The following is a 16,141-nucleotide window of genomic DNA, read 5'->3' on the forward strand; positions in this document are numbered from 1 at the left end:
CCAAGGCACATTGAAGCTGTTCTGGTGGCTCGTCGCGGCTCAATGCCCTATTAAGATACTTTATGTTGGTGTTTATTTTGGCAGTTACCTCTAGCAGCAGGCTACACAGAGAAATTAACAGCTGGATAGGGGAAATAGCTCAAGTCGTACAAATAGGAATATAATGTTGCGGATAAAGTTCACAATGACATAATTTCATGTGTACAACATGTAAAGACCTGCATCCCTAAATTGGGAGCATTTTAGTTCCTAAAAGGACGTATTTGGGTGTTTTTGGAGAATTTGTTCATGTTTTTTCAGGGCCACACAACGAAGATGAGGAAATTAATCACTGGTCAGGGTAAGTCTCTCAAAAACAAGGAAAATGGCAAAAAAAAAAAGTGTCTGGAACCTTCTATAACATGCCATTTCCATCAAACATTTAGATATGTTCATAAAAAAAAAGAAGCTAACTTCTCCTTTAATTATAGGGCCTTTAGTCATGGGGCTTGTGTGATGCGTTCAGATTACTCATGTGTTCCTGATGTTAGAGCGTGGTCTAACATGCATGATGTGTTTTAATTTGAAAAAATGACGGTCAACAGCGTTTTGGTCAACCTACAAACTGCAAGCCTGTCAATGAAGCGCCATCAAAACTTTGACAGGTTGTTTGAAAAGAATTGTCTCACCAAGCCTAATAACCTCGAATCTCCCTCCCTCCCTCCCACTCCCATTCCATCTCCAGAACCCAGATGCGTAAGTCTCGTACCCAGAAGAGGACTGTGGTGAAAGACGCCCAGGGTAAGCATGTGCTCCTGGAGCGGCTGGACGACACCCCAGAGACCCTGCAACCCGATGCCCTTCGGCAACACCTGCACCTGCTGCTCCAACGCTATTGTGCCAAGGAGGAGGAGGAAGGAGAGAAAGAGGAGGAGAAGAGAAAGAAGAAGTGATGGGCTGATTTGATTTGCTGGCTGAGTTGTTCTTCTTCCCTTTTGGCTCTGCCCCCATGCTACATAAGCCCCCTATCCACAAAAAGCCTATGAAGTCTTGTAAGCTCACCCCTGATCTTTACCTTCCACAGACATCTCCCGCTAAAGACACTGGATTGCGTTTTTGTTTTGTTTGTTGTTTTTTTCCCTTTTGTGGCAAATAATGGAACACTTTTTGTTTTTGTTATTTGTGCTTTCACTTTTTTTGGGGTCGTTTTCCTTTTGACTTTTCCTGTTTTATTTGCTCATTTTGTGACCAAAGATAGTATCCCCTTTCTCATCGGGTTACTTAGAATAATATTTGGTCGTTATCCTTTTTTTTGGGGGGGGGGGGGTTCTTCTAGTTTTTGGCTGCTGTGGTACAATAAACAACTACGCAAACAAAATGCAACAAAAAGAAAACAAAAAGGGAAAACGAATAAAGAGGGGGCACCTCTGACATTCGCCTCATGCACAGGCATCTTCCTAAAGGAACGATTGTAAACATTTGTAAATAAAGGAGAAGAAACATGCTCGGACTGGGAGAAAACGAAACGAACAGCAATTCAAAAGCATTTATTACATTTCCCCCCACGGTATATGCTGTACACGTATGTGCACCAATCAAAATCGCTCTTCTGCTCTGAGGTGAAGGGTCATAACAAAGTTGATCCTTTTCGCCCCACTAGGAGTCACTTGTCACAAAGAGTTTTGGAAAGATACTGTAAAAATGGAGGAAATTCCATATTCTTTCATCAAGGACAAATACGTGATCTGAACCAACATTTTACTGAAGCAAATCACCCTCATATAACCCTGCACTACAGTTCTGTAGTGCTGCGCGATTAAACAAAATGTTGGTTATTTTTTGTATTTTAAACAACTATTTGACTGTCGGTTCAATTATTTGAATTCCATTTAGTTTGGGATTTGTCTGAGCTCAGTGTGCACATTGCGCTGTAATTTCTCTTGCAATAAATCAGATCATGCCTGAACTGTGCGATGTAGTAGAGAGTTGTAGTTTCCAACAGGCCAACGTTCTTTCTAGTTTAGCAACGAAAACGTGATAATTAACTACAATGACCATAATCCATTGCACGGCTACTTGCCCGTTCTTCCGGGATCAGTTTCTTCACAAGGTATCTCTACCTGAAAATACCTGATGTAAGTGATTAATACAGTAGTTGGTATTCAAGCAGTCATAAAAGTATGCCTTATTTACTTTGAAGAACTACTAAAATAGTGATTTTGTCAGACAGAGAGAGAGAGAGATGATGACTTGGAATGAAATAATAAAGTCATCAAATAAAACAAATGTAATATACGCAACAAGTGAAATAGTTTATTAAATCGTCAATCAGCAGTAGAAACAATTACAAAGAGTGTCCTCCCAACCCTGTTTTGGTAAGAAGCTGAGGGATGGGGCTGGAAATTTTTTACCTCTCTCAAATGCATAGATAGAATTATGGATTCAATAACTGACCATCCCTGATAAACACGTTTTTTTCACCATGTTTTGAGGCTATATAGTGCTTGTTTAAATTTACATTGTTTACAAACGTTGGAGTAAAACAAGCTTACATTTTGGGTTCTGATAAGGTACGACAGTTGAACTAAGCTCATGAGACATTTATAAGTTATTATTCTTCAAGAATCATTGGGTACATATCAGTCATTTATAAGTCCAAAAATGATTATTGCCCCTTTAAAAGTAATGTAACCTGAGAAACTGATGGCTAATAAGTGATAAGCTGTAATAGGCAGTCACTACCGTCACGGGACATTTTTAAATGGTTTTATTTGTTGCAGCATTCAAACCACATAATGCATAGTGCATTTAATGTTTCAAAATGTAAATTGATAATCGAACCGAAACGACCTCAGAATGCAATAATCGCTCAGCACTTACAGTTCTGTTTTACAAAGGTAGCTCAAGCTGGTTATGTGTGCGATGTGACGGCTTTTTTGACCGGTTTTGACCACACACTTTCAGCCCCCACTCCCATTTACTGTCATTGTGTATCTTTTCCTTCACACTATATCTATCCCTCTCTGTTTCTGGCTTTCTGATGTGTTCCTTCTGAGCAGTGCATCAAGACTGCCGCCACCTCTGTGCGTGTGAACGCATGCCAGTGTGTGTTAGTCCATAGAATCCTCACTGACATTGGGACCGGCCATTTGCGATCCGGAATGTTCTCGTTTCTTGTCTTTCGTGTATGAGCACTTATCCGAAATGACTGCACCTATGGGTCAGAACACTAGGTACGCCCCCCCCCCCAAGCTTCAATCGTGTTTGACATCTCACCCCTGTTCATTTTACCCCAGTGGTACATTACTCATATGAATGTCTACAGTAGCTTTGATTAAGCCTGTTAAGATTGTACAAGTGAGGATGGGGACAGAGAGAAACACCACAGAGACAGTGTGGTGTAGTCGTTTTGTTTTATTTGCTGTTGATTTGATTTCTTCTGTTGGTATCAAATGGTATCAAATAAATGGGGATAATCTCAAAAGATTGGCACATCTTGTTTTTGACAGATTACTTTTGGTCTGATCTGCTTCCTGTTTACCTGTGATGGTACCATGGAGATGGAATATCCTTTATGTAAAAACATTATTATTTTTTTAATTGGCTTTGTTTAATTTTGATCAGTGCTCTGAATATTGCTAGAACCTTTTCAAATGCATTATTTCTCACTCAGTGGAGTTTTCCTTATTTAATCTTGTCTGAGGGCAGCTATGTGATTGGTTGGAAGGCCTGGGGGAAGAGCTTGTGACAGGCGAGCGTCAAGTAAGAAAAGTTAGGGAGGTAAATCGGCGGATGGATAGATGGACGAACGTTAAACGCAGGTTGCGACACTCAAGGTCCCTGGTTTGAATCCCCATGCCTTGTTTTCTAACCTTACATTCGAAAGTTTCTAACCTTCATTTCGAAACTAACTTTCTTATTTTACTTTCTAATGTTAACTTCACATTTCTTGCCTGATAATGTATTTTGACTGGTGAGATTGAGGGTTGGTGCCTTGGTGGCAGAGGATGTAAAAGCCTCAATTTACTGCCCTCAGAAAAAGATCCACTGTAAAATACCCCCCATGCAATATCAATATGAATGTGGCTCCCCACAGACTGATCAGTTTTCTGGAGATTACATCTTTGTGTATTTTCATTTTGATTCAGACTTTGATTTCTATATTTATTTATTGACTTCCATCCGTGCTCTTCCTCTCCTCGACTTCGCGGAGCCGTGAATGTTTTATGCGTGCGTTGGCGTGAGTGCGATTTGAAATTAAACAAGGGAATTGCAATTTCAACTATTTGACCGATAAGTTGCCGGTGTACACAAGGCTTCACTTAAAATTCTGAAATGGTCTGGAAACCATGACTGAAACAAACACAGAAACCAAAACAGAACCGACATGGATGTACTGTAATCCTGGGCTGGCTGAAATCATTGTTGGTGTCATTTGCAGTACGAACTATATCGATGTAACAATATTACGGTTGCTCACTTTGTCAATTTACTTTGTGTGAGAAAAAGTGAGAAATAAATTAAACAAAAGAAATCTGTCAAACGTACCTTTGATTCGATGAATCCGCATCTTGTTTCCATGGTGATACTATTATACATAATATATAAATATCTATGAGGGCATGTATTAGTTATGAAATGAATAAACAGGAAGAAAAAAAACAGAATTGCTAACATGGCATAGCAGCTACAGTCTGTACGTGGCAGAAAATAAAAATTGTACATGTGTCAAATGTGTATGGAGTGGTTGTCATGCTTCCTAACCAAGCTACAAAGGGTTACCTTAGAGATTTAGAATCGACATTTTACAGTGATTCATTTTGCCTTCAAAAATCGAGAGATAACGCATCACAAACAATAAACAGGCAAGGAAATAAGAAATTTGGAAGAAATCACACATTTTAATAGTTATTTTTTTTTAAACATCAGTCCTTTTTCCTCATAGCAACAATATACACCGTGTCCCATAGTGCAGTTCAACTTAATAACAAGTCATTCCCTTACATATCCATTGGCAAAACAAAACAAACCCATTTAATAAATCTCTACCAACTAGGAAAAACTGACAGAACAATGTGATTCCATACTTGAGAACAGTCTCACTTCTCCTCAGTATAAAACAATGTGTGTTGCTACTTGTCAAAGAGAGTAATTAACACACAGGGACACATCAGTGGGGTAAGTAAAAGGCTCTTTATTTTCTTCCATGGGGGGGGGGTCAATCGTTCCACCGATATGCGAGGACTGGAAGAAATGATCAACAATAATCCAAGAAGGGACAACCTATCAATTCAACAATATAAAATTAAGAGAAAAAATAACCAATAAAATTCACATAATTATCATCATCATGATGAAAATATCATTTGACTTTAAAACAGTTTTCCATATGTCATACAATGGCCTCGAGTAATATACGTGGACATTATATCTACAGTATAGTTTTACATTCCATCATTGAGACTTCACAGTTCTCACCTGATGATGTATATATAGCCAAACGCATATCATAGCAAAACATAGGTACCATTTCCCTTAACATAAATTGTCAATTGAAATTCCCAGCATACTTAATATTGAGCCAATTGAGAACAAGTGAACTTGAATTGTCAACCGATTGTAAACTAAGCTAATGTTTAAACAGTTTAATACTCCACAGAGTTTAAGCGAAGCTATAGCGATTCACTCAATCACGAGTCTATACATCACCACAAGAAGCAAGCTCATGTTTTGACGTTCACTTATGTTCTTATAGATTTTTATAGCCATTTCTGCACAAAAAAACTGACATTTAAAAAAAAGGGTTGACAAACTGCGATATGTTGGTCACTGTCCTGTAAAGCTTAACTGATATCACTTTTGTCATTGGGACCGATGTGCAATACTGAGATCATATGAATGCACTCATGAGTTTGTCAGTTCACCGCATATCCCAGACCCTGATAATATTGGAAAACCAAGCCGTATAGAGTGCCCTCCGTAATTACTGGGACAGTGAAGCATTTTTTTTCTTATTTTGGCTCTATACTTAAGGTTTGGATTTGAAATCGAACAGTGACCTTCAAGGGCAGACTGTCATCTTTAATCTGAGGGTATTTTCATCCTAATTGGCTGAAGCATTTATAAATTACAGCACTTTTTGTACACAGTAGTGTGTGTGTGTGTGTGTCCCCCCACAGATTATTTTGTGCCCAATAGAAATTAAATGGTAAATAATGTATTGTAGAAACATTTTCCAAAATGACAAACACTTCTGCATTCATGTGGAGACTACTATGATTACGAATAATCTCAAATGAATCGTTAATAATTACGAGTAAGGAAGTTAGACACACAATATCATACCCTCCCCCAAAATACTAACCTCCCCTGTTATTGTAATGGTGAAAGGTTAGCATGTGTTGGTATGATATTTGTGCTTCTAACTTTCTCACTCATCATTATTCACGATTCATTCAGGATTATCCGTATAAAAGTGACTCCAAAATGACACAATCCATGATTTACTCTTCATTTCTAATTGGGCACAAAATCATCTGAAACAACCACAACAAACAGAAAATGCATCCAACAAATGTGTCGAGCCACAAACTGAATGTAGTCATTGTGTGCTATGAATATGAGACCACATAGTTTTTACTACTTTAATACACATTTAAGTGAATTCGTCTCAATACTTTTGGTCCCCTAAAATGGGGAGGACTACTGTGTACAAAAAGTGCTGTAATTTCCAAACGGTTGAGCCGATATGGATGAACAATAACGTCAAATTAAAGCTGTCAGTCTGCACTCCAAACTTCAGCCACGATTTCAAAAGAAGAAGAAAATGCTTCACTGTCCTAATAATTACGGACGACACTGTATTACTGTATATTATTTAAGATTGAAAATCTCTCAGATATATCTCATAAACCCACAAATTTGCAAACTTCACATATCGTCAACAACTCTGGCATGTACTCTATTCATTTTCCTACGGCATTCAAACTTAAAACATGTTTAAAATTAGGAAATTATTGTATTAAAATCAAAAATATATATGTTTCAGTCATAAATGTCCTGCGATGAGACTGAGAAGAATGGAACAATGCGATAAAACACCAACATTTTCTCTATAAAATTATATCGTCAAGATTGTCGTTTCCTTTTTATATTTTACAAGAATAATCTTCAGTCCAGCAGCGACGATATGTAAACAACACTCAGAGGGCGAAGTTGTAGCGATGGGATTGGGCGAGGATGTCACACACTTAGTAGGCAAATTCCGCAGGTCAGCTGACAGCTGTAGGCTAGGGGCTCCTCAACTGCGACAGAAAGATGAAGAATTGACGCATTTTACACTTGCTAATTAGTAACTTGCATTGTAAAAAATGTGCTTGAGGCCAGCTAAGGTAGAGAAAGACCAAAGCAAAACCAAAGCAGACCAAGCTAGCTACATAGCTCCAGGATGAAGCAGGTTGGGTGGACTAAGCGCACCTAGTCACCTACCTTGACTAGACTAGGGATGATCAGGGCTAAACCAGAATAAAGGCAGACCACACTACACACATTAGCTGGCTAGCAGCTACATGGCGGAGCGGATCAAGTTAGAGATACAGGACAGGGACCAGGTAGGGGATAGCAGGGCCAAAGCAGAACCAATCTAGCTACATAGCTCCAGAATGACTGGATAAAGCAGGCCAGGCCAGCACAGGGCTATAATCCCACCTCCAGTCAACTTATTTGGCGGGCACCGTGGGCGAGCCGGAGCGGTGGAAGTGGATGTTCTGCCACTTGGCGTCGCGGCGGTGCCAGATGCGGGTCTCCTCCGACTGCATGGTGCGTGGCATGCCGCTGGCGTCCATGTACTGGGTGAGGCGGATGTAAGCGATGCACGCCGCGTCGTCGCCGATCAGGTGCACGTGGGGGTTGAGCAGGATGGTGTGGACGGGCCCTTGCTTTCCCCTGGACAGAGCTGGATGATAGGCGAATTGGAGGGAAATGGATAGAATCAGCACACAATCAAGGTCATTAAAGCTTCTACAGTCATTGGTGCGTAATGGAATGCAGGGGCTCTACCGTTCTCAAAGTAGAATCTGTGGAAGTCGGTTCCCTCCAATAGGTTTCCCAAAGCCTCTGGCTCAAAGGATGTAAGCCCGGGATCACAGATCTTCCTGTGAGACAGAAGTGGAACACAAACAATTACGTTTTCAAATGGTGCAGTGTTGGCATATGGATAAATATCTAGATTGTAGGTCCTCTGTATGCAATCGCTGTTGTAGATCACTGTAGGTAAAATACAAGATCACTAACGTATAGGCTTCAAAGTCTCCATTGTTGATGGCCTCAATCAGCTGCTCAGTCACTTTGATGATCTCCTGCTTACGAGCTGAGAGGGGGAGCGAGAGAAGAAAAAAAACAAATTTCCACATGTTGCCACAAACCTAACAGTGAACTGTCCCACAACCATAGGCGATTCTAGTAACACACCTCTGATGTGTTAAGTAATCAAGGGAGTGAATGAATCCCTTTAGAGCAGTTTGAGGGATTTACATTAACCAAAGATGCACCATTGAGAGCATCCTGTCGGGCTGTATGACCGCCTGGAACGGCAACTGCACCGCCTGCAATAGCAGGGCTCTCCAGGTGGTGCAGTCTGCCCAACGCATCATCGGGGGCACACTGCCGGCCCACCAGGACACTTACAGTACAGCATCCGATGTCACAGGAAGGCCAAAAAGATCATCAAGGACATCAACCACCTGAGCCACAGCATCTTCATCCCGCTATCATCCAGAAAGATGCCCAGGGTCCCTACTCATCTGCGTGAACGTGCCTTAGGCATGCTGCAAGGAGGCATGAGGACTGCAGATGTGACCAGGGCAATAAATTGCAATGTCCGTACTGTGAGACGCCTAAGACAGCGCTACGGGGAGACAGGACGGACAGCTGATCGTCCTCGCAGTGGCAGACCACATGTAACAACACCTGCACAGGATCGGTACATCCGAAAATCACACCTGCGGGACAGGTACAGGATGGCAACAACAACTGCCCGAGTTACATCAGGAACGCACAATCCCTCCATCAGTGCTCGGACTGTCCGTAATAGGCTGAGAGGCTGGACTGAGGGCTTGTAGGCTTGTTGTAAGGCAGGTCGTCACCAGACATCACCGGCAACAATGTCGCCTATGGGCACAAACCCATCGTCGCTGGACCAGACAGGACTGGAAACACCCACAACATCTGCTAAATACAGTGTATGTGACCAATACAATTTGAAGTAGTGGTGACAATATGACCCACAACACAGTCAATAGGTTCAGGGGCCAAGGTTCACCATTTACACACACACACACACACACACACACACACACACAGGGGAGAGTGTGTGTTTCAACAACCTTTCCACAGATAACATGATTTCATTACCTTGCAAGTTAAGTAGCCATGGTAAGAGGTAATGGATGTAAAAGAAAAACAAAACAAAGGTTTTGTGGTTTAGAAAATCTGTTATTTGAGGTAGATGTCAAATGGAATGGTAGTGAACTGACTGTTAGTACTTTTTTAGCGTAACATGCACATAAACGTGGAGAATTAAAGTCCCAGGAATGAGAAAAAGATCAATGCTCTTTCGTAAACTCTTTACCTTCGACACTTTTGTCCCTTCTGACACTTCCAATCGGCGTGACTGACAGAGCACAAAGGATGCAAATTAGTAACGGTTGACCTCAGGTTCTGTGTACTTGTCGGAACGTTGTTCACCAATGTGAGGAAGACTCCAGTGAAGAAAAAAAAACGGGGAAAAAACACTCCAGTTAGGTCTTACATAAGCCACCTGTGATTGGCTACTAGTCTGGCAGTTCGTCTGATACAGCCCCGTCCAACACGTACAAACCTGCTGACGTGTCACCTTGCCCTCTAGCAGTCTGTTTGCTAAGAAATAAAACTCCTCCATAAGTGGAAAGCCTAAAGGAAAATTCCACCCCAAAAACTCTCTTTTGGTATTTGTTTCATTAGTCCGTTGTTGATACAGTCGCAAAATGCTTTGCATGTCAGCAATCACGTTTTCAAGATATAGAACTTTCAAAATACAGAAATACAGCCGGTACGTCCCCCTGACAACACTCAATAAGCACACTGAGTGAAAACAAAGCTGTGTTTGCCCGTCAGTTATTTTCTACATCAGAAATAGACCAACGGCTTTCTCAGAAACTAAGAAATGGGACTCGGCAAACAAAATAGAATTTTGCTTTGTTGACAAATTGGCTTCTTTTAGGAAACATTAGTACTCTTTAATATGTTTCTTGCCATGAGGGACTGTATATTGAGGTGCACACACATCAGTTTGGATCCTGGTGGATAAAGCAGCAATAAGATGACAAACTGATCCTTGGAAGCACGGAGCTTTTTTTCCTCCGTCTAGAGGCTCTTTGTTTGACCGACTGCCTCGGTCTGAGCCTAATGAGAATGAAAGGTTCCTCATTTGAGGAAACGGCACACGGTCTACAGCTGGGGGAAGCGAGACAGTTTGAATAGCCCAGATCACTCTGATTCTACCGAACGGAAGTCTTCATCCTTTTCCACACAAAATGCAATCCACTTAATCAAATGCGCTGTCAATGTAGAGACTAATGGTGAATGAAACCATTCCTTTCCTGGAAGTCTTCAGTGCTGTCTGTGCAAAGAAAAAAACTATCAAAACTAGTCCTTAAAGTGTACTCCCACTCCTTTAGACTGTTCACAGTCAACCCTGGAGCTGACGACAGTCTAATTCTCGACGTACGTATCAACTAGAGGTCGACCGATTAATCGGAATTGCCGATTAATTAGGGCCGATTTCACGTTTTCATAATAATCGGAAATCTGTATTTTTGGGCGCCGATTTGCCGATTTTTTTATTTTTAGACACCTTTATTTAACTAGGCAAGTCAGTTAAGAACACATTCTTATTTTCAATGACGGCCTAGGAACAGTGGGTTAACTGCCTTGTTCAGGGGCAGAACGACAGATTTTCACCTTGTCAGCTCGGGGCATCCATACTTGCAACCTTACAGTTAACTAGTCCAACGCAATAACAACCTGCCTCTCTCTCGTTGCACTCCACAAGGACACTGCCTGTTACGCGAATGCAGTAAGCCAAGGTAAATTGCTAGCTAGCATTAAACTTATCTTATAAAAAACAATCGATCATAATCACTAGTTAACTACACATGGTTGATGATATTACTAGATATTATCTAGCGTGTCCTGGCTGAGCATACAAGCATACAAGTATCTGACTGAGGCAGAAGCAGGCGCGTAAACATTAATTCAAACAGCACTTTCGTGCGTTTTGCCAGAACTCTTCGTTGTGCCACAAGCATTGCGCTGTTTATGACTTCAAGCCTATCAACTCCCGAGATGAGGCCCGTGTAACCGGAAAAAAATGGCTAGCTAGTTAGCGAGCGCTAATTGTCGTTGTGTTGCTGGTTCGAGCCCAGGGAGGAGCAAGGAGAGGGACGGAAGCTATACTGTTACACTGGCAATACTAAAGTGCCTATAAGAACATCCAATAGTCAAAGGTTAATGAAATACAAATAGTATAGAGGGAAATAGTCCTATAATTCCTATAATAACTACAACCTAAAACCTGTTACCTGGGAAAATTGAAGACTCATGTTAAAAGGAACCAACAGCTTACATATGTTCTCATGTTCTGAGCAAGGAACTGAAACGTTAGCTTTCTTACATAGCACATATTGTACTTTTACTTTCTTCTCCAAAACTTTGTTTTTGCATTATTTAAACCAAATTGAACATGTTTCATTATTTATTTGAGGCTAAATTGATTTTATTTATGTATTATATGAAGTTAAAATAAGTGTTCATTCAGTATAGTTGTAATTGTCATGATTACAAACAATTTTTTTTAAATTATTATTATATATATTTTTTTAAATCGGCAGATGAATCGGTATCGGCTTTTATGGTCCTCCAATAATCGGTATCGGCGTTGAAAAATCATAATCGGTCGACCTCTAGTATCAACAATGCAGTAATACTTTTTTCCTATGCCCAACCTTGGTGTAATACATTGTAAATGCATTACTGTATACATTTATAAAAATTATAAAAAGACAGTGATGATGAGCACAGTACTTATGATCTGGCAAACCCCTGGTTAGACTGACTACTCCAATGGCAGACCATGACCTCCAGAGGGCAGCAGAGTACACACATACTGGATTGCTGTGTGGGAGACTCACGCTGCTTTGCGCCACTGAAGCAGAGTGCAACAACGTGCCAACCTACAACATGCAACCTCAGAAAAGGGGTACTTTTTTAGGACCCTTCTTCACAGGGATCCATGACAAACAGTAACAGGGTGTGTGCCTTTGTTTAGTCTTTGTTATCTAGTGCCATGTACAATGAGGGAATTATTTGCATGTATTTTCACTCACCACATGCACCAAATGAGCCCAAAAGTCATATCCTAAACAAATGTGGACTTCAAAATGAGGCACATCTGATAGTGGTCAACAGGATATGGAGGGACGTTCAGGGAAAGTGGGGCACAGAGGGTAGTAGGTTTTGGAGGGAAATTGTTTTAAGTTTGTGCCCTCTCCCTCACTCTGGGCAAACTTACACTGCATGTCGCTGGGGCCTGGGCTAGGCAGGGGCCCAAGGGGGTGCTGAGGCTGAGGCCCCTGAGTGTGGGTGTGGTAGGGCCCACAGTGGGCAGCAGGGTGGACGGAGAATAAGACCACAAAGAAGGAGGTGAAGAGGAGGAGCAGGTAGCAGGTGACCAGGGCCCTGAGAACATAGTGGCACAACTCCTCCCTACTGGGCCAAACACTGGGAGAATACCAGCAGGAGGAAGATGAGGAAGAGGAGGAGGAGTGGTACGAGCCTGAGTGCTCCCGCCAGAAGCAAGGGGAGCGTGGGGAGGAGGGACGGGAGACTTGGGCAAGGATGTCAGGGTGACAAGGGTTATTGGTATGAGTGGTGGGTGGATGGATGGAGGTGAGGTGAGGGATTGAAAACAAAAATGGAAAATGGAGAAAAGAAATGAAAGGTTGAATGAATGAAGGATGAGTGACATTGCCTTGTCCTCAGTGGGAGATCTGGAAACAAAATGCTGAGGAGGAAAGTCATGACAAATGTTAATTTTAAAAAACAGATAAATGTATGCTGGGATGGTTGTCCTCTTTCTGGCAAGTGTTGATGTTACAGGGTGAGTGACACTTGGGCACTGATAGGTATCTGTGTGTTGGGTTGGTGCTTGGTTGGTTGTTTATTCGGAACAGTAGAAAATACAGGGCGAGACAATGCAAAAACCCACATCCTACAGTCTACCAACTCCTACACACGCACAGCGTGATGGAACGACCACGTCAAACTGGGAAATGCAATGCCTTCATCTTTCAAACAAAGAAAAACAAAGGGAATATGAAAATGACGAGTCTCTAAACAACAGCCGCAACACAGACACGTTCGGTGGAGAAAACAGTAATGAGACGTGTCACATTGCACAAAGCCAGAACCCATCAGTAATCATCCGTCATGGAATGCAAACGTTGACAGAAAGCAACTCTCAAATGCAATGAAACATAATTTTCTCTCCACACAAACTGCCATAGCTAGGAAGTACTAGGAGCTAGGAGTGACTGTTCAAAGCAGGTAGCTCATGAGATTTCCTTATTCCATTTCAAAGCAGGTAGCTCATGAGATGGACCAATGAAATTGCATCCCCGCCTCGGGCCATTTGAAGGAGGAATGTAGAGTGAGGAGATGAATCATTGTGATTGGGGTCATCGTCACGCTCCCCAGATGCCATGACGTCATACAAGGAAATCCCCGATCACACTTGTAGGCCATGTCATAGCGACTTTAGCTAGCTAAACTCGTGCGCAGAAACACGTAAATCGGGTCTAACGGTGGTCTCGCGCCGAACTGCGCACATGGAGGCCGTCAAATCAAAGGCACTCCTTGTGAAAGCGTGTCGGTTTGTCACTTTCATGAGGTTGGAGTAATAACATGTTCGACTACTTAAGACATTGGCTCCAATCCAGGTCGTGCCTTCAGATTTCGAGAAAATTAACAGCGATGGAAGAATATTTCACTTCTCTCATCGACTTCTCCAACCCCAAACCCCAGCCTGGTCTGCTTTGCAAGCGTTCCCGGTAGTCTCGCAATGTTGCCCCTCTGGGTTTCTAAAAAAAACAAGAAACAGCAAAACCATCCATTTGAAGAGGAAGGTGAACAAATGCTACTAATGACTATCTGTAATGGTGTTGCTCAAGCACACACATACACACACACACACACACACACACACACACACACACACACTGTTCTGGCTCAGTGGACCAACAGGGCAGCAGCGAAATGGGAAATCATGCAAGGCCTGCAGCAGAGCCTGATTTGGCTCCCTAAACGACTGTACACAGTGTCCACGCCTCCCCCATGGCTTCTCTTTGTAGACTCAGCCTGCTCTCATTGGGTTAGTCCCACAACCCACTGTAGACACAGTTCCAAATCACTAATGAGTCACTAACTAGCTCAGCAGAGTGGGTGTAAAATGCACCACTGACAATCAAAGTTGGGCCACAATTCACCCATTGTACTTCCTATACCATTGGTCTTGGCAGGTAGCCTCGCGGTTAAGAGCCAGTAACCGAAAGGTAGCTGGTTCGAAACCCCGAGCCGACTAGGTGAAACATCTGTCCATGTGCCCTTGAGCAAGGCACTTTAACCCTAATTGCTCCTTTAGGTTGCTCTGGATAAGAGCGTCTGCTAAATGACTCAAATGTTAAACAAACACAGTGAAAACAGAAGGACGACATCAATTGAACTTTCATAAAAAGAAAATGCACGGTGAGACAGATGACATCATTCACAGGACTGACAGTGCAAGTAAAGTCTTGCAGCTAAAATGTATTGATATAGAAAGACATTCTAGCGTTACAAGTTTGGAGGATGGCAGTGCATGATCAGATGATAGACAGACAGGGGGCCTCCCCCGAGTGGAGCTGCAGTCTTAGGCACTGCATCACAGTGCTTGAAGCGTCACTAGTTTGATCCCAGGCTGTGTCACAACCGGCTGTGATCTGGAGTCCCATAAGGCGGCGCACAATTGGCCCCAGGCGTTGTCCGGCTTAGGGGAGGGTTTGGCCGGGGGGGGGGGGGGGCCTTTACTTGGCTCATTGTGCTCTAGCGACTCCTTGTGGCGGGCCGGGCGCCTGCAGGCTGACTTCCGGTTGTCAGTTGAACAGTGTTTCCTCCTCCTCCGACACATTAGTGCGGCTGGCTTCCGGGTTAAGCGGGCGGGTGTTAAAAAGCGCGTTTTGGCGGGTCATGTTTCGAAGGACGCATGGCTCGACCCGTTGGGGGAGTTGCAGTGATGAGACAAGATCGCAATTGGATTCCAATGGCATATTACAAAATTGGGCAGGAAAAGGGGGTAAAATAAATAACGATGGACAGATGAAGTGGATTAATTAAAGCATATTAAATGAAAAAGCAGAATGGATGCCTGGATAAACACATGCTTACCTGATGAATTTATACAAACAAAATTATACAAAAGAAAAACAGGGATAGCAGTACATATTGATGCAAAATCAGTAGGACAAAAATACATGCCAACACGTCAGTGCTGTGAGAATAACACATTCCCTTTCACTTAGACTATGCACAGCCAACACCGAGCTACTTGCCTAATACAGGTGTGTGCTCCTACCTTTCACGTCCTCATCCTCCACGGTGGTGTTTGCACTCTCACTGGACTCCTGTTGGACAAGAACAAACAGCTGAGAACAATGAACCCCTGTCAGCTGTTGAAACTGGATAAAGCGGGGAGCACAAGAGAAGTAAACGCATTGTCAGATGAGTAAAATAGTTTGGGCAAAGGAAACTGATTATCTTCGGAACCGCTGAGAGAACAGATTTGGATAACTAAACATACTCTTTTGGGCTATAGTTACACAAACAAAAATATCATCATTGACATTGTGACAGAACAGATTTAAACATAGGTCGACGTCTCACTCTGGTCATACAAGCTGTAGGGCCTAGTTTTGAACTATGTAATTTTAACAGCAAGCCACTAGCAGTACTACTCCAACACTCAGATAGTGAAAAACCCGAATGCACATCTTCACGCACAAAGCGTTTTAACAACAACATATCTAAAGGAGAC

General features: G+C 42.3%; 2 protein-coding genes across 14 annotated transcripts in view; one reads left to right on the forward strand and one right to left on the reverse strand.

Annotated features, from left to right (window-relative positions):
- The window catches only part of ank2b (ankyrin 2b, neuronal), a 240,610-nt gene extending 235,894 nt beyond the window's left edge, over positions 1-4,716 (forward strand). For 4 of the 5 annotated variants that reach the window (XM_065025545.1, XM_065025546.1, XM_065025547.1 and 1 more), the window contains one exon: positions 725-4,716. In XM_065025545.1, the coding sequence (XP_064881617.1) occupies positions 725-932 (208 nt within the window). In that variant the 3' untranslated portion in view covers positions 933-4,716. The remainder of the gene's footprint in view (positions 1-724) is intronic. The other variant, XM_065025543.1, reaches the window with a different exon arrangement.
- Positions 4,717-5,153: 437 nt separating this feature from the next.
- The window catches only part of LOC115138195 (calcium/calmodulin-dependent protein kinase type II delta chain), a 110,224-nt gene continuing 99,236 nt past the window's right edge, over positions 5,154-16,141 (reverse strand). For all 9 annotated transcript variants that reach the window (XM_065025548.1, XM_029674783.2, XM_029674779.2 and 6 more), the window contains 5 exons: positions 15,683-15,731; positions 8,272-8,347; positions 8,038-8,132; positions 7,687-7,933; positions 5,154-7,283 (listed from right to left, as the gene is read on the reverse strand). In XM_065025548.1, the coding sequence (XP_064881620.1) occupies positions 7,698-7,933; positions 8,038-8,132; positions 8,272-8,347; positions 15,683-15,731 (456 nt within the window). In that variant the 3' untranslated portion in view covers positions 5,154-7,283; positions 7,687-7,697. The remainder of the gene's footprint in view (positions 7,284-7,686; positions 7,934-8,037; positions 8,133-8,271; positions 8,348-15,682; positions 15,732-16,141) is intronic.

Source organism: Oncorhynchus nerka, linkage group LG12, assembly GCF_034236695.1.
Source record: "Oncorhynchus nerka isolate Pitt River linkage group LG12, Oner_Uvic_2.0, whole genome shotgun sequence".
In the NCBI taxonomy this organism is placed as follows: domain Eukaryota; kingdom Metazoa; phylum Chordata; class Actinopteri; order Salmoniformes; family Salmonidae; genus Oncorhynchus; species Oncorhynchus nerka.